The sequence below is a fragment of the Sorex araneus genome, chromosome 4 (genome assembly GCF_027595985.1).
Source record: "Sorex araneus isolate mSorAra2 chromosome 4, mSorAra2.pri, whole genome shotgun sequence".
NCBI lineage: Eukaryota > Metazoa > Chordata > Mammalia > Eulipotyphla > Soricidae > Sorex > Sorex araneus.
Window position 1 is genome coordinate 58,350,305 of NC_073305.1, and position 25,410 is coordinate 58,375,714.

General features: G+C 38.0%; 1 protein-coding gene across 3 annotated transcripts in view; it reads left to right on the top strand.

The window, feature by feature from the left end:
• PTPRG (protein tyrosine phosphatase receptor type G) overlaps positions 1–25,410 on the top strand; it is a 798,688-nt gene that overhangs the window by 531,562 nt on the left and 241,716 nt on the right. For all 3 annotated transcript variants that reach the window (XM_004616469.2, XM_055134736.1, XM_055134735.1), the window contains exon 5: positions 12,788–12,883. In XM_004616469.2, the coding sequence (XP_004616526.1) occupies positions 12,788–12,883 (96 nt within the window). The remainder of the gene's footprint in view (positions 1–12,787; positions 12,884–25,410) is intronic.

Sequence of the window (25,410 nt, forward strand, 5' to 3'; positions counted from 1 at the left end):
CTCCAGCCCCCCATATTTAAATTATCACACACAAGAGGAAATGTCACAAATAATCATACAGCTAAGTTAGAAGGGCAGGAGGCAATTGGTACGTACCTGGCGGGGCTTCTCCTGACTCAGTGCTCAGAGTATTATGTGGTGATAGGAATCTGTCTTGGCTCTTTGGCTCTCATACATACTACTATGTAACGCACAGCATACATACCAGTCCTTGGAGCGGGGGAGATAATCCAACTTCTTATTTATTTATATATTTTTTGCTAGGGACACACCTGGCTGTGCTCTGGGTTTAATTCTGGCTCTGTACTCGGGGATCATACTTGGTTGTGCTCAGGGGACCGTACGTACCATATGCAGTGTCAGGAATCAGACCCGGGTTGGCTGAATGCAGGATAAGCCACTGACTCTCTATCTATCCCTCTGGTCCCTCAAGTTAAATTTTCTCCCTTCATCACCAGGCTTCACTGGCAAACACTCCCAGAATTCCTTTCCCAGTTACTACTTCAGAGGGAATTATTTAGGGGTTGGCCTCTAAGTTTGTTTACCCATTGCATGTGGTGGGGTAGGGTGGAGGAATTCACATCTAACTATGCTCAGGTCTTACTCCTGACTGTGCTCAAGGATCACTTCTGGCAAGGTTAAGGGGGTCATACGTGGTACTGGGACTGAACGGGGGTCCGCCAGATACGGGGCAAGCACCTCAACCCCTGTGCAATGCCATCAGTGCCTTGTGATTTTCCTATTTTTGAATTTCATTCCCTGAAAGAATTATACATTCATACAACATATCTTTCATTTACTTTTTATTTTTGTATTTATTTTCTGTGCCTACTTGACTCCAAAAAAATTTGTTTATGAGGTTTTCTATTTTGTTACCTGTCCTTGTTGTGTGCCTGATTAGGTATTTATTTGTGTGATTAAGTCCGAGTTTGTTTATCCATTCCATTATTGATTAGAATTCGGTTAAGTTCTAATTCAGGGCTGTTGCAAATAGCTCTTTCACTAATTCATTCATGTTTCTTTCTCTCCCTTTCGGTCCTACTTTGTAAATTTTCGGTGCATTCCAGATGGTGCTCTGGAGGCTCACGGATTCCACTTTGGCTTCTCAAGATGATGGCTCAGTGCAGGGGCCTGCAGATGTGGTGCTGGAGAGAACGCAGGCCACCCCAGTGGTGTTGGGACCCTCAGAGATTCATTCAGTAGTGCTCATAGGTCTCCAGAGCTGGGCCTGGTCATGCTCAGGGGATCATGCGGTTCCAGGGATTGAGCCCAGATGCATATGCTATACTGTGTGCCAACACCCTGCCTTTACATTTGAAAGACATTTAAGTTAGGGCTCTGTAGCTCAGGGATTAGAGCACTGGTCTTATAAAATTTAAAGGCTAGTTAAAAATCATATGTCTGAAATAGGCTAGGTAATGAAGGACCATTTTATGTTCTTCTCACTGTAACCCACTGATGCATTTCCCATTCTTAGTTTATTCACGGGAATGTCAGAACTCAGAGACAGTGACTGAATTCACAGGGATCAACCGTATCAGAGAGAGAAGAGCTATAGTTTCCTGCCCTCTTTTCTCAGTATATGATAAGGATATCTGGCCAAACTTTCACCAATCACCTACTGCTTCTGCTTTCTTTATTTCAATTTTATACCTAACTGCAAGAAATAATTCATAAAGCATGCATGCATACTAAATTCATGGAATGCTCAGGTTACGGGTGGGAAGGACCTGAACTCATTCCTATTGGAAGAAATGTGCAAATAGTATGTATTCATTTGACTAATGTATTCATCATTGAACCAGAAGTTCCAAAAGTCTGCTAGAACAAATGTAACAGCAAAACAAGTTACAGAGACTTTTGAAAGTGATCCCCCAAATATCTAGACACCTGATGGTACATGTAGCCCTAGTGTAACTTTATGTTCTTTATCCCCCAGCTAAAAAGCAGTTGAAGATAATTCCATTTCAGGATAAGTGAAAAAAGGAAATAATTGAGGATCAGTGAGTTCTCTGATTATTGTTAATGTATAAAGCAAATATTTTTGAATGATGATTGAAATTCTACTTTGCATGTAAAGGTATTGAAACTGCCATTCTTTCAAGCAGGATTCTTCTAAAAATAATCTCCCAATATATGTGTCTTCCATGATGGCTAGTAGAAACTCTTTCTTTGCATCTTATTTTTCATATCCCTTATCATAAAGTTAAATGCCTAATGAAAACAGAGAGATGTTTAGTTTGTTCTTATTTTTCCAAAATGTGTGTAGTGAGTGAGTTATAATTACAGGGATCCCATGGGGAATACTGTGTTACTTCCCTATGACAGAGAAAGAACCCTGAACCTTAGAGTTTTCCAATGTTTTCAGCCTACAAATCAGGTCTGATTATATTATCCAAGGTCTTTCATCTCCATTTAATGTTTCCCAGTTCTTTTGTCTTAGGAACTTAATGTAATTTTCCTCTACGACACACAAGTGTTGAGTTGTAGTGCAGAAGCCTCCTAGAAATATGTAAATGAAGATAGTAGAATGCTGAGATCAACGAAGCTCAAAAGCTAATTTCTTCTTCTCAAGGAGACTTACGTCTTTCTAGCAGTTTCCAGACTAAATTGGTCTACTGCCATCTTTTCAGAAAAAGAGTCACTCAGAACCCCTTTGAAATCTCCCTTCTTTAAGTGAATAAATGGGAAGTGTCCCTGTGTTGTACTAAAAGCCATCACTGCCACCCCCATCAGCTGCCACTTTATACCATTCCCAACACAGTATTGCCCACTTTGGAAACATGTGTATAAAACCTCTTTGTGTAAAATAATTCATTTTACTGAGATTCTAATCTAAGTACTAATCACAGAATGTTAGCAACATTTAAAATAATGTCTGATTAAATAACTGAGCACCAGAGCTCAGACAAATTGTCACATGAAATTAACCATCACAGGGTTGTAAAAATATACCTAGATCTTTCTATGAGAAGAAAGTGAGAATAAAAAGCCATTCATTGATAGAAAACAAAATTGTCATTTTGTATTTCAGATATTTAGTTAAATTTAGTTTCATATTTTATGTAATGTAATGTATTTATCATTATTTAAATAAATAGATTTATCTTTTGTTGGGGCATTAACATTTCAGAGTAGAATTACTTGGGTGGAAAATGATTTTAATTTGTTGAAGATTAAAGAAAAAGTAAAACCATCTGTCCAGGAGAATCATACGTGGGGATCTAAGCACAGTAAAGTAATCTGTGACATGGATTTGTTCCTTCCTGAGTTTTTTCTCCAGCCCTGCAGGTTTATTCAGTCTTTCAGGATCCTGCTCTCCATTTGACATTCATTTTGTTAGTTTTTCCTGGCGCTAGCAAGAACCTCACTCTAGTGCCTGTAGCTTTATCATTTGTTTGTCCTAATTTCTAGTCGCACAGAACCCCTACTGTTTTGATGATTTGTGGGGAGGGAAAGAAAATCATCCAGGCAGTGCTCAGGAGACTTGGTAGCCCCTCCACGCAGGTTTTTGCCAGTTGGACCAACTGTTCAATGCAAGGGCCCACAGATGCAATACCGCTTGGCTGCTCCAGTGCCATGGTGCTTGGGTGACTCCAGAGTACCACATCCAGAGATGCTTGAGGTCTCCAGGGCTGCACCTGGCGATGTTTTGGGAGCCAGTGCTTACTGGAATTTAACCATGGTCAACTGCATGCGAGACAAGTGCCTCAGTTCCCCTTATTTTCATTCTCGCCCTCCACTGACAAAAAAGAAAAAATCATACCTAATTACAATGAACAGCACTGTCGAAGAGGCATCCCTGAATGAAACTGAGATACTTTCTGGCTGCACACATCATGCCATCTGATGGCAGTGACAGATTTACAGAATTAGATAGATGCTGTGTTGAGTCAGTAATCTAGTAGGAGCAAAGATATACATAATCTAAATTTCTCATTCAGTTCAAAGCATTATACAGAAACCTCAATTCTCACATTACCCTATGCAAGGCTTCTAATAAGTGAACTCAGTAATTCATAAACTGTATTTGAGGTTTTACCGTTTTCACTTCAGATTATCATTCTTAGGCAATTGTTCCTTCAAACACACTTTCTACTGGCTTTGTGCTGGGTAATATCAAGAATGATCAGAAAAATATATTTCATTCTTTCTGTTCTGTTGCCACTTCCTTCTAGGTGATTTTTAGTCTTCCATTGCCTTTTCAGTTCCATATTTATCTCAGCTCATCTCCATCTGTTCTTTTCTTGTATGTTCTTCTTTATTCTTTGATTCTGTAAAACATGTCCACCAGTGTCCTGGAAATGTGTATCAGATATTTCACTAAATTGCCTTTCCTCTGAATGCTCTTTCCTTCCTTTATTTATCATGAGTTTTTTTTTTCTTGGACAGGGTGTGTGTGTGTGTGTGTGTGTGTGTGTGTGTGTGTGTGTGTGTGTGTGTGTGTGTGTGTAAGAGACAGAAGCATTTTAGCGGAAATTAAAACAGCTTTCTAAATCAACTTAGAATCTTTAGCTGGATTTTTCATTCTGAGCATTGAATCATTTCCTCTTGCTTTTATTATCGCAGAGATGTGAGAGATAACTTAGGTACTTAAACACAACTATAATTTTAAACATTATTAAGTCCACTTTTTAGAAAAGATCTACTCTTGCCTATTGCTTGCCTTATTTTAGTATTTATATGACATGTTTCTCGGTTCGCCAAGAATCCTTTGTTGCCTTATGTTTCTTTGTGATATATTTACTTAAAGAATGTTTATATTTGGTTACAAAGGCTAAACTTTGAGACATCTTATTTCAGTCTTTTTAAGTACAGTCTCTTTATCAGTCATGGAATTGTACACAAAATGGGAATTAATCTGATTTTTTTTTCTAGCCAAAGTACAATGCGTTAAGACCTTAAAAAGTGAGATTTCTGTCTCAATCTCAATCACATTTCTTACAAATCACATAAATTTTGAAAGCTTTTGAGTTCTTTTAACTCTAAAATGAAGATCTTTGGTGCTATCTAACTGAATATTAATAGAATGGAGGCATAGATTATGCACTCACAGTTTGAACAACATAATATAACAACTCTAAAATGCTTCAGTTTTCAGATATGTTATTTATATTCACTCTACTTAGATAGTGATGCAAAGTTGAAATCAGCAATGTACATCATTTTTCAAACAAATTGCATGTGGATTTGTTTTAAATACAAGGGGATAAATAGCACATTGCAGGACAAAGGAGAAGATAAGTATGTGTTTCATTTTGACTCTTTTATGTGTCATGCTGTGCAGATCATGACTTACCTATGTAGATTATGTGTGTACTCTGCGACGATAGAGCATTGACTATGTCAACTTTATGTTCTTAGCACCAGAAAAAAGCTCATGGCATCTCTTTTCCATTCATTCAGTCATTTTCCTTACCTGTATTTTAGCACATGATTCCTAGTCAGTGGTAGGATTTTTGTTTCTGCCAGATCTTGTTTTCCAAATGACAGTTTATGCCGCATGATACGCAGTGTTTTTTGTTACCTTCACCTGGGTATAGAATATACCCAAAGCTCTTTCCAGTCCTGCATTTCACAAGGTAAAATTAGATGATCTCATTCAGGTTCTGTGATTGTTATTCATGAGTTTGAAAGTTCTTAAACTGATTTTGTTATTTCACACCAGTACACTTAGTCTGCCAGTGGTTTTTCAACTGAACTTCATGCAGTTTCTTTCAATGGATGGGAGATTTTTGATGTCTCCTACTTTTCTACATCATCATCATCATCATAATGATGCCGTTGATTGTCGATTTTCTCAAGCGGTCTCAGTAACCTCTCCATTCATCCTAGCCCTGAGATTTTAGAAGCCTCTCTTTATTCCTCCTTCCCAACAGTGCTACATTGGAGGCTCTTTCAGGGTCAGGGGAATGAGACTCATCATAGTTACTGGTTTTGGCATATGAATACGGCATGGGGAGCTTGCCAGACTCTCCCATGCAGGCAGGAAACTCTCGGTAGTATGCCAAGTTTTCCAAGAGGGAGAACTAGGCTATAAGATGTCACTCGGCCACTTTGTGGCTTGGTTTTATAGTCTCTGGATGTTGGCCATTGATGGGATTACACAGCACTGGGTGCAGTTTCTGGGTGTGACCGCCTAGCTACTGGAAAATGGGGGATCTGGGCAGGAAAGGTCAAAATGTGCATATAGAAGGAAAAAGAACCTCAACTCCTCATATGTGGTAAATAGAAGATGCACACACGGGAAAGATACTGTGACCCTGACAGCAGTTATATAAGAGCTCCACAGAAAATCCACTTATATAAAGTTGAACTCTTTTACCAAAAAGGCCCTGGTTGGAATATATTCATGGAGTTATATGCTCTATAAATTTCTTGAAGAACCAAAGTGTTCTGATCTCAAACACATTTGGAAAATATTGAGTTTTGACTTAAAATTCTTTTTCTCATGGAAACAAACTGAAACTCATTCGCAAGATGACTAATTTTGAGATGGGAACTGAGAAAATACAAGATGAGAGTAGAATATCTGTGCCAGTTAATAAGAAGGTGCTAAAAGCTGGATAGTGGTTATAAATATGCAAACTGACAAAGAAGTCCATTGAAGAGTATTCCATCAGGTAAATCTGAGGACAGTCAGTATCAAATAATGGTACTTATTGGTTATGAATCACTGTATCAAATAGAAGCAAAAAATGGGTCCGTGTTGATAGAGATAAGTGAGTGATAGATAATAAACTGGGGTGAAGGCAAAGTGAGTCCTTACACCAGGATGGAAAACCATTAATGAATATAGGAGGAACGGTGGGAGGGAAAATATTTTCTTTTTGGTTACAAAGGGAAATTAATAACTTTATAGTGGAGGAACCTGACAAATAACTACCTTAATTGTGATCAATTTTTTTAAATCTTTAATTTGAGATGAGCTTACACAGAGTGTTTCTTGATTATTTCTTGTGTCAGTGCATTATAAAGACTCGGTATTTGTTCTGTGGTAATTTGACCCAGATGCTGCCCCTGAACCTAATTATGCGGGACAATTACATAGACCCTGATTTCACATCATAACATAATTCCACTGTACACTTTCTAGTGTAGAGACGGTCTGAATCACTATTCTACGTCAAAGCAGGCATAGGAGGGTTTAATAGAAAAAGACATAACAACTAAGTACAGAGTTTGAGCTTACATTCCTGAACTGAGAATCAAAATGGTCTATAATAGACTTCATCTGGGCACTTAGCCAGAATTTTAAAATGAACTGTGGATGCGATAATAGAATTTTATCAATGTGATATTTGCTAATTTTAATAATTATCCTGTGATCATTTAAGAGAATGTCCTGATTTTTAGAAATTATGTACTTAAGTATTTGCTGCTGAAGGGGTACATTTTCTTCCACTTAATACCAAGTAATTCCAGGGAAAATTTCGTGTCTGTATGCCAGAAGAGGGAGATAGAGCAAGTGCCACTAGGGTGATATTTAAATAATTGATGTTGGATTAGGATTATATGGAACTGTTATTCAATCATTCAGATTCACTTTATTTGTATGAGCACAGAGGTGAAGGAGAGTATACTGAAGGGAAGACCATGGAGATGGATGTATCTTAACAATAGATCCAGAAAGTTCTTGAACTCAACATGTGTACTTGCCAACTGTGCCTAGATACATCTCCAACTTCTCCTCAAATTTGCTTCCACAATATTACCAAAACAATATGAAGTCCAGTTTACTCAGCAAAACCCAAACATGTGTTTGCTGTCATATTTAAGATCATTTCAAAAGTTAACTGCAGTGGACTACAACTTTAGAGCTGAAACAAGGAAAATTGATAGTTTAGACCAGTCAATCTACTACTCTGTGCTGCAATTCTCTTTGTAAGATACTGTATTATCCTGATGGGTGAAGGTGTAATGTAGATACTTTCTCAATTCATAAAGGGAGTTTCTTCAGCCAGTTTCAGTGAAAATGCCCCTGAAGAAGTTTCAAAGTATTTTATATCACACATTATTCAGGTGATGCATTAAACAATAACCCTGCTCACTGACTGAAGAAGAAACTCTTCTGTGAACTTACTTAATTTGAGGTCTTGAGTTTTATTTATTTTTTTTATTCTTTTATTGAATCACCATGTGGAAATTTACAAAACTTTCAGGTTTATGTCTCAGTTATACAATGCTTGAACATCCATCCCTTCACCGGTGCATATATTCCACCACCAAGAATCACAGTATACCTCTCCCCCACCCCCCCACCTCTCCAGCCCCCCACCCTGCCTGTGTAACTGATAAATTTCACTTCACTTTCACTTTACTCTGATTACATTCAATATTTCTATAAAAAAACTCACTATTATTGTTTGGAGTTTCTCCCCCCCCCCAAAGTCGGACCTACTGAAAAAGAAGAATTTGATAATTTGTTTCCCATTGCTGAGAATTAAGAGATATGAGGTCGAGTGGCCACACTAGCGGCTGCACGGTTTTGGATTTCTGTATTTTATTTTATTTTATTTTGTTTTGTTTTATTTTATTTTTTGCTTTTTTTGGGTCACACCCGGCGATGCACAGGGATTACTCCTGGTTCTACACTCAGGAATTATTGTGGTGGTGCTCAGGGGACCATATGGGATGCTGGGATTCGAACCCGGGTCGGCCGCGTGCAAGGCAAATGCCCTACCTGCTGTGCTATCGCTCCAGCCCCTGGATTTCTGTATTTTAGTATTTTAGTAACTAAGTCTAGAGAAATTTCTGTCAGAAATTGCATCATTGCAAGCTTGTACTTGCTACTTTATGTTCCACATGTGAGTGTAATCTTTCTATGTCTGTCTCTTTCTTTCTGACTCATTTCACTCAACGTGATACTTTCCATGTTGATCCACTTATATGCAAATTTCATGACTTCATGTTTTCTGACAGCTGCATAGTATTCCATTGTATAGATGTACCAAAGTTTCTTTAACCAGTCATCTGTTTGGGGGCACTCTGGTTTTTTCCAGATTCTGGCTATTGTAAACAGTGCTGCAATGAACATAGAAATGCAGATGTCATTTCTACTATACCTTTTTGCCTCTCCAGGATATATTCCCAGGAGTGGTGTTGCTGGGTCAAATGGAAGCTCAATTTCTAATTTTTTGAGAATTGTCCATATTGTTTTCCAAATGAGCTGAACCAGTCGGCATTCCTACCAGCAGTGAAGGAGAGTCCCTTCCTCCCCACATCCACGCTAACACCGGTTGCTTTTCTTTTTGGGGATGTGGGCCAGTCTCTGTGGTGTGAGATGATATCTCATTGTTGTTTTGATCTGCATCTCCCTGATGATTAGTGATGTTGAACATTTTCTCATGTGCCTCTCAGCCATTTGGATTTCTTCTTTGGGAAAGTTTCTGTTCATTTTATCACCCCATTTTTTGATCGGGTTGGCAGTTTTCTTCTTGTGGAGTTCAGCCAGTGCATTGTATATCAACCCTTTATCAGATGGGTACTGTGTAAATATCCTTTCCCATTCTGTAGATTGTCTTTGTATTTTGGTCACTGTTTTTTTGAGGTGCAGAAGCTTCTTAATTTGAGCTAGTCCCATTTATTTATCTCTGTTTTCACTTGCTTGGCCAGTGGCATGTCAGCTTTGAAGATACCGTTGGCTTCAATGTCTTGGAGGGTTTTGCCTTCCTTGTCTTCAGTGTACCTTAAGGATTCTGGTCTGATGTTGAGGTCTTTAATCCATTTTGATCTGATTTTTGTACATGGTGATAGGTGGAGGTCTATAGAATTCAACAACTCATCTAAAAGATCATATACCACGACCAAGTGGGATTCATCCGGGGGATGCAAGGATAGTTTAACATCTGGAAATTAATCAACATAATCCATCATATCAACAAAATAAAACATAAAAATCATATAATCATATCAATAGATGCAGAAAAAACATTTGACAAGATCCAGCACCCGTTTATGATGACAACTCTCACCAAAATGAGTATAGAAGGGACATTCCTCAATATAGTCAAAGCCATTTATCACAAGCCTACGGCGAGCATCATCCTCAATGGGGAAAAACTAAGAGCCTTCCCTCTAAGAACAGGGACGAAACAAGAATGCCCACTCTCTCCACTTCTGTTCAATATAGTACTATAAGTACTTGCAATAGTGATTAGGCAAGAAAAAGATATTACGGGCATTCAGGTAGGAAAGGAAGAAATAAAGCTCTCACTATTTGCAGATGATATGATTCTATACTTAGAGAACCCTAAAACCTCTACCAAGAAACTCCTAGAAACAGTAGACTCATATAGTAAAGTTTCAGGCTATGAAACCAATACCCAAAAGTCCATGGCTTTCCTATATGCAAATAATGAGAGAGAAGAAAGCAACATGATAAAAGCAGTCCCGTTCACAATTGTGCCTCAAAAAATCAAGTACCTCAGAATCAGCTTAACTAAGGAGGTACAGGACTTGTATAATGAAAACTACAAAACTCTACTTCAGGAAATAAAAGAGGACATGAGGAAATGGAAAGACATCCCCTGCTTATGAATTGGAAGAATTAATATTGTCAAAATGGCAATACTCCCCAAAGCATTGTACAAATTCAATGCGATCCTTATAAGGATACCCTTGACATTCTTCAAAGAAATGATCAAGCGCTTCTGAAATTCATATGGAACAATAAGCCCCCACAAATAGCTAAAGCAATTCTTGGGGAAAAAGAAAATGGGAGGAATCAACCTCCCCAGCTTCAAACTCTACTACAAAGCAGTAGTAATTAAAACAGCATGGTACTGGAACAAAGGCAGAGTTGCAGACCAATGGAACAGGGTTGAATGCTCTGACACACACCCCCAAATATATGATTATCTAATCTTTGATAAGGGAGCAAGAAATGTGAAGTGGAGTGAGGAAAGCATGTTTAACAAATTGTGCTGGCAAAACTGGACAGCTACATGCAAAAAAATGAGGTCTTGAGTTTTAAAAGGAAAGTGAAGTGCAATTTTCTGAACATACTAGTGTGGAGTTTATTTCTTGGATTACTAGCATTGTACCAAAGCTATCCCCTGGATTACAGATGTTACATATCCAACATCTAAGACCATTATTGTAAGAAAATTCTCCAGAAGCATCTTCCTACCTATCTTTCTCCCATTCACTTGAGTTGGTGACTTTTCCTAGAGAGGATATTAATCGGGTTACTCAGTTTCATCATCTTTTAGGAAATAAACACCTCCTTGCTCTCAACATCTTGGTGAATTCCATAAGCATGGCTTTGTTTACCATTTATCTGCACCAGTTATTATCTTTCTTCGCCTTCTTGCTGAGGATTTATTTTTTAGTACAAAATTTTCAAACTCCACCTGGGCCGTGGTTGATCAATCTTTTGCAGCAAATATCTTAATGACTCCTGAAAAAGTGGCGAAATAGAAGAGTGCTAATGTTACTGGAGATTTTCTATTCTGTGAAGGATAGAGGTAGCAAAATCACATTCTTACTGGATAATTTAAGATAATTTAAAATATGTTGGTGAAGATTATTATGATAATGCAACAGGCTGTTGCTATCTTGAGCTTCATGAAAATGAGGCATTGTGCTGCGAACTATATAGCACATGGATTTGTCTGACCCCAAGCCTTCCTGGCAAATTCTTAAATCTATACCTGAGGAAACTAAGCAGAAATCAACTTGTATGCCTGAAATCCTACTGTAAGAGAATGTGGGAACTGTAATAGGAACCCAATTCTGTTATTTTTATCAGCTCTGCAGTCTTTCAAGAATGCTTTGTGGGGCTGGAGTGATAGCACAGCAGGTAGGGCGTTTGCCTTGCATGTGGCCGACCCGGGTTTGATTCCCAGCATTCCACATGGTCCCCTGAGCACCACCAGGGGTAATTTCTGAGTGCAGAGCCAGGAATAACCCCTGTGCATCGCCAGGTGTGACCCCCCCACAAAAAAAAAGCAAAAAAAAAACAAAACAAAAAGAATGCTTTGTAGCCATTTTTCTTATTTTTTAAATAACAATAAGTATGAGTATATGTCCAAATATTAATATATATAATGAGTTCATTTGGTTTATGTTCTGTTATTTGAATAAGAATCTGTAGCCAAACATAAAAGAAACTATTAAGGATGAACTGAATGCACTTGGATTTTACGTTCTTCTCTGATGTTTAATTTTACCCAGGTTAAGCTCAACTTTCTGAAGCACAGTTTCCTCTTCTGTAATTTTGTGTAATAATTTCAAGCTTGTCTTACTGGGAGTGGTTAGATGGATTAAATGAAATAATATATGGGATAACTTGCTGTAAAAACATAAATGATTAGTTTTCTTATTATCATATTAATCCTTTGTGAAATTCTTGGAATATTCTATTTGAGCCATTTCTCAAGACTGAGAAATACATTGGGTTTTGTTTATATAAGTCTGTCAAGTAACATGTTTATGATTTTAACATGTGGTCAGATTTTCATAGGCTAGTTGTTTGACTTCAAGGTAGTTAATTCCATTAAAATTTTGCTTCTTACTAAAAAAACGTTTGCAACAACATGAAAGAAGGAATTGGAATTACTCATGTAAAAGCATTGTAGTTGGGCTAGATGTGTTTTAGTGATACGTATTTTGATTGAGGTAGGATAATATCTGGGTATTCTCTCATATTTTTTGAGCAAAGAAAGTTAACAGGTAGAAAAATACATTTGTCAAAATCTTATTAATCGGTGTCCATTGTACTATTGTTTTATTTTTACCTGGACTTGAACGTGTGCATACTAAATTTTTAATTGCTCTTTTGCAGATGCAGATTTTCTTTTATAATCCAGATGACTTTGACAGCTTCCAAACTGCAATTTCTGAAAACAGAATAATCGGAGCCATGGCCATATTTTTTCAAGTAAGTTAGCAGCGGCTCAAGTGTTTAAACCAGAGTATTCTCTGAGTATTTTTTTTAAATTTGCCGAATTGTTCCATGTTTAATGAATGCATCTGTTTTCTAGTTCACACCTGTCTAAATGAAAGATATTTCATATTGTCTAATGTGTGATTTAAAATGTAAATAAGTGTGTTTAGAAACAGAATGAAAAATTTTGCATGAATTATTCTGATTTTATTGCTACTTGACTGGTGCACAGATTGAAGAACACATTTATCATTGAAGTTACTTCACTGCCGAAGCGTTTTGAATAGGTTCCTTCAGCATATTAAGAGGTTGACATGAAAAAAAGGTGTTTTTTAGGAAAGAACTTTAAATTTTGACATTACTTACAAGTAGATTAATAAATAGCATCAGTCACTTCTCTCAAGAGACCCCTTTTCTTTCCCATTCTGAAATCCCCATGGTAACAAAAGTTTTTATTGAGACCGTTTCAAAGTCAGTACATTATGAACTCCCATTTTTTTTGTATCTTCTTTTTTGTTTGTTTGTTTGTTTGTTTCTTACTTGGCCTCCCATACAGTGATCAGAAATCCCTGGAGCCGCTTCTGGCCATATTTGGTCAATTCATAGCCCAATGATGTTCTGCTCAGGTGGCTACTAAGTTCATACCTATCAGTGCTCAGGAAACCTCAGGGGACCTTGCAGTGCTGGGAATCAAACTCAGAGTCTCAAGCATTTAAGATATGGGCCCCTGAACCCTGAGCTATCACCCCAGACACTGTTTTTCTCTTTTAATGTCTTTGTATTAATGTGTCATTAACTGTTGAACCAGTATTGTATCCAAGAGCCAAACTCCTGTAGTCTTTTGGATATATCAAATCAAGGAATTCATTGAGTCTTGACTAGATATCTAGAGAAAATCTGGTGTCTTGGTTCAGGGGAAGGATGTGGGATCATACCTCTTGATTTTTGAGTTTACTCTTGGTTATGTGTTGGAGGTGAATTCTGACAGTGCTCATTGGACCACGTGCTGCCAGAGTTTGAACTGGGGTATGAAAAAAGTGCCTTAGCCCCTGTACTCACTCTCTAGCATGTGGTGCTTTTGTATACTCTGAGATTTGGGTAGAAGGATGTGACTGTGACTTGTCTTTCTCTCACTGTATTATTTTTGGGAAATGATATCTTTCTAACAAAGGAAATAAATGTCTAGACACAACCTCCTCTACTGTCAATCCTTAACCTCTGCTTTGGGGCAAAGCCTTTTTGTCCATTAGATGGAACTACTCTGTAGCATGTTAATTTTACTATTCTCTTTAGCGGGTACATGTGACAGATGTTTCTCTCTATTGCTTATCTCTCCTCCTTAACTTGAACGTTCTTTCCTTTTCTTTTCTGTATATTGACTCAAATGGGAGATTATTTGTGAAAAATGGAAATCTATCCAAATGTCAAAAATGTTTAGAATTGTGATCATCAATATTGGTTATGGCACTGGTTTTCAAATGGTGAATTCTAACCTTCTAGTATAGCATAAAATTATTTTAGCAGGTCCTGGAGAGCATTTTAAAAATAATGATATGGAATAGGAAAAAATGCTTTCAGAAAATAAAAAAGTAGGAAGCTGGAGTGAGAGCACATCAGGTAGGGCACTTGTCTTTCATACACTTGTCCCAGTTTCAATCTCCAGCACCCCACATGGTTCCCCAAGCTCACCAAGAGTGATGCCTGAGCTTAGCATCAGGAGTAAGCCCTGAGCACCCCAGATGTGGCCCTAAAACCAAAAAAAAAAAAAAAGAAAAGAAAAGAATCAAAGTAGATATGTGTATATGGTGAGAAATTTTTGTAGTAGAGCCTGAGAGATAGTTCAAGGATTTAGGTGCTTGCCTTACATTCAGCTCATCAAAATATTTTTAGTAGGTTTTAAAATGTTTTACACATAAAGAGTCATACTGATTCATATTATAAGCCATATTTCCTCCTCCTCCTCCTCCTCCTCCTCCTCCTTCTTCTTCTTCTTCTTCTTCTTCTAGACACTCCTCCTCCTCCTCCTCCTCCTCCTCCTCCTCCTCCTCCTCCTCCTTCTTCTTCTTCTTCTTCCTTTTTTTTTGTGTGTGGAGGGATATTTGAACCACAACCAGCTGTGCTCTGGATTACTCATAGCTCTGAGGTCATGGGTCACTTCTGGAAGGGCTCAGGGGGCTGGGAGAGACCATATGCAATGTGGAGATCAGAACCAAATTGGCTGTATGCAAGGCAAGTGTCTTACTCCCCTCTATTATCTCTTCAGCTTATGAAATATATCTCTTACAGTGTGTTATTCAAGGGGAAGCCATCTTTTGGTCTTCATGATCCAGTTTGTTTTCTCACACATGTCTTTCCCCAGTTCCATTCATGAACCACTGTAGACTGTTGTGTTTTAATAGCTTAGTCGCCAGTGAAATATACTTAACCTTTAAGTACTACCTCTTCTACTTAACATCTGCCTGATGCTGAAAGAGTTGTTGAAACTTTCTAGTCTCAGTGTCTGTACCTGTAAAATGAAGTGTTCAGTCTTCATATGCAACATAATGTGAATCTATGTGCATTGACTTCCAATGTTCTCTGATAAAGACTCCCTGGTGAATATATCTTCTTTGTCTCTATTCTGAGCACTGCCCCGTTGGTGTGTCGCTTGAGCTGCCCCTGCCCCCCTTCTGTTTCTAAACCCTGATCTTGGTTTGCCTTTGGGAGTGTTTGAATAACTTGAACCACTCTACAGTTAAATGATGAATCCCCTGTTTTCTGTGACAGTTGGCTTGGCATGCTGCTTTTCCTAGAGTCAGCCCTCTCCTTCAGTAAGCCTGCCCTCCTCGATACCCCTTTAGTAGAATGCCTCTTGCACCCCACCCAACCAGGTCCCACCCGCTAGGTCTCCTTTCTTTATAGGAAAATTAGCATTGAAAATGTTTTCATGAGTATACTAGAAGGACTATAGTTTTCTGCATGTTATGTTATGGCCAACACTTTCTATTTTTTGCAGCTGTAAAAACTCTTGTTAAATATACCAATTAGAGCTATAAGCAGGTGATATACATTGCTGTACAAACCTCCAAAACACATTAATGTGAAATCAAGGCCTCAGATTTTAAAAGTATTTCTCAGATATAACTGCTAGTTCACATACACATACACGCTCACACAAATTCACACACTCCCATAAGTTTGTTGTATCTGGTAAGTTCTCTAAGTTTTGGCTTGCTGTCTTGTAGTTAGAATATAGGGGACAAATAATATAAAATAGGTTTGTTTGTTTGTTTTTTAGATAATGGGTGTGTTGAGCTGCTTCCTTTATTTTTCTTGCAAGTTCACATAGACATTCACACATTTCAGCCCGCACTGTTTCATGTGTTTTCCAATTCAAACCTGGACTCTTCAGGCATATTGGTATGGGGATGTCTGTTCTGTGTTCAGCACAGATTCAGTGCTAGTAAAGGTAGTAACTGCCACATTAAATGAATGGATGCAGTTTGCCTCTGCTCGTAACATCACTTTCACAAGTGCCCTCAGAGAATAGTGACAGACAGGTACAGAGAAGCAATATCCACTCATAAAGAGGCTGTACTCTGACTTGGTGCCCATGAACCCACACAACTTATCTCCAGAATGGCTCATGCAGACCCACTCAAGATTTAAGTTTGATGTAGATAATACTCACTGACTTTGGCTAGTAGGTTGTTTTCCTTACACTTTGGTTTTTTCATTTGCTCATCACATCTCTACTATTCCAGGTCATTGCAATGATTAGAAATGAAGAAGTGCATGTTTCTTTAACATGAAAGTAGGGCCAAATTAATAGTTTGGGGGTTTAAGTGCTTACCTTGCAAACAGCTGACACCGATTTGATCCCTAGTACTTTATGGTCCCCTGAGCATCAGTGAGTATAAACTTCCAAGTACACAGCTAGCCAGAGATAGTCACAAACAACACCAGGAGTGCCCCAGACCAAAATAATAACTAAAGAAAACCTCAAAATGGACACAAGCATATTTGGTACATTGATGTCCAAGGAACCAAATATTGACCTGAACTAGCAGATGATTGCAGCTGTTCTGTTGTGAACTTAATTTGTTGAGTTGTTTTACTTTCTTTTTTTTTTTTCAATTTTCTCCTGGTAAATGTGATAGATTTCACATAGAATGTCCTGTGAATGTAACTAGCAGAAAATAAGAATTGAGCAATGGATGTTGAACTTTTTTTTTTCCGGTTTTGGGGTCACAACCAGCAATGCACAGTGGTTACTCCTGGCTCTGCACTCAGGAATCACTCCTGGCAGCGCTCAGGGGACCATATGGGATGCTGCAATATGAGCCCGGGTCGGCCGAGTGCAAGGTGCTGTGCTATCACTCCAGCCCCAAGGGTGTTCAACTTTTTGTCTGCCTGGGAAGAGGTGTACATTCACATTGCAACACAATCTCCAGGCAACTTCTTGTCTTCACGTCACCAAATTTGGAGGGGTGATTGCTGAAGTTAAACCCAGAGCCTCACATATATAAGCCATGTATTTAACTGCCAAGCTGAATCCTGGTCTCAACGTGATCTTGGACCCTATAACTTTGGTGCCTTTCACATTTTGGTTAGAGGCAGAATTGAAGATAAGACTCAATGAAAAAATGGGAATCAGGCTTTTTGCTGTACAAAAAGTAGTGAACACAAAGGAAAAACGATTTTCTTTACATAGAAAAACTATTCTCATGTAAGAGAGACAGTAAATTATGCAGCTGTCTTGGCTTGTACTCATTTTGGTCCACACAGAACACTTTTGTTTTTTAATGAAGCCACTAATTGCAATAATTAAGACAAATTTGCAGCGTCTTGTAATAAGGTACCTGGTGAAAGGAGGACTCTTAGACCATACTTCCTCTAGAAGGTAAAAGTGAAAGGCAAGTATAAACTTTATTTTTAAATGTTTTTAGAAATAAGCCAATTGAAATAAGAAATCAGCAGGGGGTAGGTAACTTACCATTAAGCCACCAAAGAAAATAAGTACTTGTTTAGCTAATTGCACAATTTTAAAATCTAAAATAATTATTTTCTGTCTTAAGTGAATATATACTGGTCATTATAATAGCCAAAATTGAATTGTATAAAATTAGAAAATATCAGAAAAGATAAAGAAAATATCAGAGATTACTAAAATGCTCTTTGAATATATTCTTGTATTCAGATACTTGTAGAGTTGTTTAAGAAAGCAATATGAAAACATTTATATGCGAGTGAAAGGCAGTGGAATGTTAAGCAGTTTGTAGGATAGATACTTGCTCTGGAAAGAACTCATAAAAGTGATTTAATTCACTCTTATTTAAGTTTTCAGTGTAGAAAATGCCAATACACAGAACCACCATATCTTTAATTGTGTCTATATTTTTTACATCAACAATATATCATCACTCTGACTTGGATTCTGGTTTTGCTTTTTAGTCTTCAGACTCTTGGTTATTTCTGATTGAACATTTCTTTCCATTGTCCTTTGAGAGTTAAAGTGCTTTCTAAATATGCAGCTCCTAGCGACTTAGTGACTTTCAACCTAATGCGCAACTGTTTGATATCCCTCCCTCAACGTTAATTTTTTTATTTATAGTTTTTTAAGTTTGATGCTGTGTTTTCTAGGAAGCACGTAACTATCGTTGAATTTATTATTTGAAACACATCTCATTTGTTTTCCAGTCACCATTATTATTTGAATCCTTGAAATTTTGTTTGTGTTTTTGATTCCGCTAAGCTTTACAACTATAGATCCATGATTCTGTATCATCATGATTCTGTATCATCATGTAGATTTTGTTGTTGTTACTTAATGTTATTTGCAGCTTCAGTATTAGGCCTTTAGTTACTATTTCCGAAACTTTCCAACAAACACAAAGAAGTAAACTTTGTATTCTTTTCATAGGTCTATTCTATGTCATACTTCTGTACATTTAAGAAATAAAATTAAGAAATTGTATCTTTACAGATTATCACAAAGCATTTTATTTTCTGCAACCTACAGATGACACTCTGCAAGTTCCTTCTAATGTGAACAGTATGTGTCTGCTGTAGAGTACGGACCCATGCTACAGTTGTGTGGGGTTTTTTTGTGTGTTTTTTTTTTTTAATTTCTATCAGGATGTAATTGAACTCTTTGTTCTCCCTAAAGTCTGTAGTTTGGTCATTTCTCCTTTTTTTGCTCTTCAGAGTTGAAAGCGAATTTGAGATCACAAATGCTATGCAACTTGCTAACCCGTTCTTTAAAGTATGTCAGTGGTATAGACTGCTTAATTATTTTTCTCCATCTGGAAAGTCTTAGTAATTAAATGAAATGGCAGCACCTGGGATTATTTATAGCCACAGAGAAGGCAGGAAGAGTTCTCCATGCGTGACTTACTCAGCCAGGGCAAGGAAGCCTTTTACTCCACTTACCAGCTTTTCACTTTCTTGACCCCCACCGGAGGTAGATATGATTTGTCCTTGTTTTCACCCTGTTTCTCTCAGCATCCCATCTGGCATTAAAACCATTTGGTTGTTTGCTTTCTTCTACCTTTGTGTACTATGAGCTCCTTGAGGATTGAGTCTTAAATTACTTAGATACATCCCTTCTAAGTGGTTAGACAATGTGGCTTAGTCTGTCACTACTTAACTGAGTTGAATGGAAATTTATTGAAGCTCTTTTGAAAAACACCTCTATGACAGATTTATCAGCTATAGAAGCATTTAACCTGAAAATTGAAAGGTTTGAAGCCCAGGGATATTCCTAGATAAACTCTTCCAGGTTGAAGTCCACGCTCTGTTCTCAGTGGACTTCATCAGTTTCCCCTAGCAGTTACCTTTCTCTAGCCCTCGCTCACTGTCTTGATCTCACGTACTGCTCAGGAAATGGTCTATTAAGCACTTACTTGACCATGTCTGCTGCTCGAGAACCTTTTTACTGAGACTTGAAATAAAACAACATACCACAAAAGCAGGTCTTTGAATAGCATCCTTTTCTTCAGTTTTGGTCAAGACTTTTTTTGTCTCCTCTTTTTTTTTTTTTTTAATCAAAACAGCACTGAGGGAACTGACATATTTGTGGACCTGCTGTATGGAGCAGAGGTGAGATATGCATCCTGCCACATCATTAATAATTTGACTTTTGGTAAAACTGATGTCTGGGTCACTGTTTAAGATTCATACACACACATATACACATGTATGTTGTAGTTATATAGACAGTGTAAGAATTTTCATTTTGTTTTGAAGCCAGAGCAATAATACAGCAGATAGGTGTTTGCCTTACATGCAAATGACCAAGGTCTGATCCCCCGTACCCCAAATGGTTCGCTGAAGTAATTTCTGGGAGCACTTTCAGGTGTGGCCCAAATACTACACAATGAATAAAAATAGGGTTTTTGTATCAAAAAGACTTGGGTCTGAGAATGTTTTTAATTATTACAATGAAATGCTTTTTTTTTTTTTTTTTTTTTTTTGCTTTTTGGGACACACCCGGCAATGCACAGGGGTTACTCCTGGCTCTGCACTCAGGAATTAATCCTGGCAGTGCTCGGGGGACCATATGGGATGCTGGGAATTGAACCCAGGTTGGCCTCATGCAAGACAAATGCCCTACCTGCTGTGCTATTACTCCAGCCCCAGATGGGAAGCTAGGAATTGAACCCGGGTTGGCTGCGTGCAAGGCAATCGCCCTACCCGCCGTGCTATCACTCCAGCCCCAACCATGAAATGCTTTTATAGCAGTAGGAGGTAGTGATGTTTTTGAATTATTTAACTTATTTTATTTCTCATTTATCTCAGCCTTTTTCTTGGTATTTTATTTCCAGTATCTCTATATTTATTGACAGATTCATTTCTGTGTTGTGTGTATATTTAGTTGCATTTTCATGCTATTAATATTCTTGTTTCTCTTCCTCCTTCCACACTTCTCTCCTTCAGCTAGTCTTAAGTGAACAAAATTTAATGTTTTCTCATTTATTAAGCACAATATTTGGGCCACTTTCAGTGAAAATTTTAAGTGTGTTTTGAATTTTAATTTGATATCAGAATACTTGAGGGAACCATGAGTTTTAAAGTATGTTGGCCTTTGAATTCCTTTTTCAACAGTACCATCTTTTTTGTCAAGGGGAGACAGAGGAGGACATGTCAGGTCAGATGGACAAACGGTGAAGGAAGAAAATGAAAGAATTACATCTGTGTATAACTTCAAAATGTTAAAGAGTTATTTAGAGAGCAGAATTTTTCTTTTAGTGGATTTTAAAACTGAACTTTCTTTTTTCCTTTCTCCTTTTTTTTTCCTTAAGTTTTTGGGCCACACCTGGTAGTGCTCAAGGGTCACTCTTGTTTCTGCACTTAGGAATCATTCTTGGTGGTGCTCAGGAGACTATATGGGATGTCAGGTATCAAACCAGGTCAGTTTCATGCAAAGCAATGCCCTACCCTCTGTTTTATCACTCTAGTCCCATACTCACCCTTTCTGTTCTTTTTTTTTATATATAAAGAAAGCACCATTACTAAGTATAAGTCATCCCTTTCATATGTGGTGACCTAAAATGGTCTTCTAAATTTTTGTTTGCTTATTTGTGGTGCTTGATTATATTTTGTTAAAAAAATAACTTAATTTTCGATGTTTTTGTGCTTCGATTGTACTTTTAAAAATTAACTACTTTAAACTATATTTCCATCAAGAATTATATTGTTGCGGGACTGGAGTGATAGCATAGCCAACCTGGGTTCAACTCCCAGCATCCCATATGGTCCCCTGAGCACCACCAGAAGTAATTCCTGAGTGCAGAGCAAGAAGTAATCCCTGAGCATCACCAGATGTGACCCAAAAAGCAAAAAAATATATACATATATATATGTACATATATATATATTGTTGGCTATCAAAGATAGTATTGGGCATAAGGCATTTGTCTTGCAGAGCTGACCCTAGTTCAGTCTCTAGCACCGCAAATGGTCCCCCCTTCCCCTCACAAGCACTGCTATGAGGGATGCATGAGAAAAACTCAGAGTAGGACAGAGTTAGGAGTAATCTGAGCTCACGTGGGTGTGACTCCAAAAGACAAATTCTTCCTGTAGTACTCCCTGCTCAGTGCACAGAAGGTTGCTGCTAGTACTGTACTGGGGGATCAAAAGGTTGCTGCTAGTACTAGTACTGTACTGGGGGCTAGACTTCATGTGGAGCATGAAGTCTAGCCCCCAGCTCTTTAGTTTTGTGCCTGATCCAATAAATACTTTTATTTTTTAATTTTACCTTTTTTCTTCTCACTGTTAACTGTTCTGTTAAAGTGGTTAAAAGAAGGACCCATTCACCCCAAATTAAATGATTGAAGGGAGGGGAGGGGCAGAGAGGGAGGAAAGAAAAGAGAAAAGGAGCTAATCATATCAGTCTACCAAAATACAGTAACTTTTTACGTCAGAAACCATGTGAGTTTGTCTGTGGATAGTGACAAGTTGTTAAAATGTCTTCCTTAGACTACTTTTCAGGATTGCAGTAAACCAATATGATTCTTAATTTATTCCTTTCCAGTTGTTGCTGTTTGAATATCATCCTTCTCACATTTTCCACATCCTTGGGTTTTATCCATTTATAAGTTCAATTCTTTCACTACATTACCTAGGAGTGTAATTTCAGAATATTTGGGCTTGATTTAAAATACTTTTTTATACACACATACAAATTAAAATACATATGTTCCAATTAAGCTATTTTAACAGCTAATTGATTTCAGAGGACTTACCATTAAGTGAAGCCCAGCATCATTTTTAATATTCAGATGTGATTTTGGAATAAATTTGCAGATGTACAACATTGAATTTATAGCCTATCAAGTATATTCAGTACATCTCCTGTCTGCAAATGACCTGTAATTCAAATTTCCTTTTAGTGGACGTTACAGAGAACTATTTAATAATTGGCAAAGCACTGCATAATTAACAGACATTGAGTTCTGTGAATGTGACCATGTGAAAATCTTACATCTTTAATTAAATCATTGAACTTCAAGGACAGTAACCAAGTACTTTTCTTTGGTACATTACTGAGCAACAATTTGGAATTGTTTTGCTTTTTAGTTCTAACATAAGTCACAGATTCTGATTGTCAGAGTATCAGAGTAAATATTTGGTACTCTATAGTGATCACTAGAAATGGGCAGATGGAAAAATCTGACTTTCTGGGGATTTTTTGAGTTAACATGATCTTACAGAATCTACCCGGGCAAAAACTTACTGGAATCTACCCAGACAAGAACTAGCTCTTGGGGCTTGTAGAGAGTACGACCTGGCCTGCACCCTACCCAGGTTTCATTCCTGGGGCCATATGGCCCCTGAGTATTCTTGGGCGCAGCCCTAGCGGCCTCCAAGCTTCACTGAGTGTGGCCCTGGAGGGCCATCAGCATCACCAACATTATCTATTTATCCCCAGCACTGCAAGGCCGGAGCAGCACTGCATCCTTGGTCCCTTGTGCTGAACCAGTCGAATCACTTGGGAGCCCACCAACCCCTCTAATTCTAGGTTTATGACTTCCAATCCATTTGTTTATTCTTAATAGTGTACGATCTGGTAGATGGCTTAGCTTGGTCTTTCTCAACAATTTCCCAAACATTGGCTCTTCTATTGTAGGCCCCCTGTCCTAGCAGATGTCCCACTAATCATGCCAAGGCCCCTGTGCACACTCACACAGTTTTCTCTACAAGACTCCTTGGAATATTGTGGAAGTCTACAGAGAACCACAGGACCCTAGTTCAGAAATGCTGGTTTAGCTGATTAGATCCCTTGGGAAAATGCTCTTAGTAATGTACATTACATGCCAGTTTTAGAAGCTAGTGGTTCTCCTTTTCTCACCCTCCTTTCCCCAGATAACCAAGATGAAAAATGTTTCCAAATAAAGCATAAATACTAATGAGAGCTGTCGTTACTATTTTCAAATGACATGAATCTATATGTAGAATGCTTTAGACTCCATCAAAAAGCTGTTAGAACTAGCAAATTCTCTAAAGTTTTAAGGTGGAAAAAAAACAACACTTAAAAATATGTTGATTCTATGAACTAGTAAGAAACCAGTAAAATGAAAAATTAAAGATAATTCCATTTACAACTACATTGAACAAGGCAACCTAGGAATAACCCTTTTACTTCTAATTCATTTTTATTTCATTAATAAAATAACTATCAATACCATATCCATCAGTATACTATTTTAAATAGAGCTTCATTGATTATAGGTGTGCGTATATCTTTTCAAATTAACACTTTCTTTTTTAACCAAATTAACAAGTGTGTGTGTGTGTGTGTGTGTGTGTGTGTGTGTGTGTGTGTGTGTGTGTGTGTGTGTGTGTGTGTGTGTTCTTGGATAGAGGTCATGGGAGAGGAATCACCGGATCAAAGGGTAGTTCCACTTGAAACAGCCGCAGGATACAGAGCCAGCCCTAGTCGGGCCCGTGCTCGGCTCCGGCCGGCCGGGTTTTCGGCCCGGGCGCCCATGCCCCTGCAGAGCTGGTAGATGTGGAACAAGCGGGAACCAGAGACAGCTTTAGGAATTGGGGTTCCAGCAAGTGCCTGCACCCATGTATGGAGACTGTGAATTAAGCCTTTGCCCCACGCCGGCTAACGGAGGAAATATGTAATTTCTGGCAGAATTTTCCCAGGACTTTATACAGAAATCCAAAACCGCGCGGACGCGGTAGCGTCCGCGCGACTTAACATTTATAATTGTCATCAATGTGAAAGGGTTCCATTTGAACAGGTCAGACTTGGGGGGGAAACTCCAAATAATAACAGTAAGTTTTTGTTGAAATATTGAAGGTTCTTAATGTAACAGCCACCTCTGGCTGTTAAAAGCAAAAGCCCCACGCTGGCCAACGTGGCGTGGAGTACACCATACTATGAGGCGCAGGAAGGGGGATGAGGGGGAAAAATTAAAAAAAAAAAAAATGAAAAAGGAAAAAGAGAAAAAAAAGAGAGAGAGAGAGTTATGTCAACTATAGTGAGTTTTGTGTTGAATTATGGAATGTAATCAAGGTAAAGAAAAAATGAAGTGAAATTCATTAGTTATACAGTAGGGGGTAGGGGGTGGGGGCGGGGGGTAAACTGGGGTTTCTGGTGGTGGAATTTGGGCACTGGTGAAGGGATGGGTGTTTGAATATTGTATAACTGACATATAAACCTGAGAACTTTGTAACTTTCCACATGGTGATTTAATAAAAATTTAAAAAAAAAAAAGGGTAGTTCCATTTTTAGTTTTCGAGAAATCTTTTGTTATCAAATATTTCTAATAGAGACTAAACCAGTTTACAGTCCCATCAGTGGTGAGGATTCCTTTTGTTCTGCATTTTCCACAGAGCTGGTTGTTTTCAACTTTCATTACATAGGTCATTCTCATGATACTAAGTGATAGCTTGTTATTATTTTGATTGACATTTCCCTGATAATCAGAGATGGTGAACATGTTTGCATGATTGTTGACCATCTGTACATTTTCTTTAGTGAAAGCATCTGCTCATGCTTTCTACCTTTTTTTGTGATAAGATTGTTT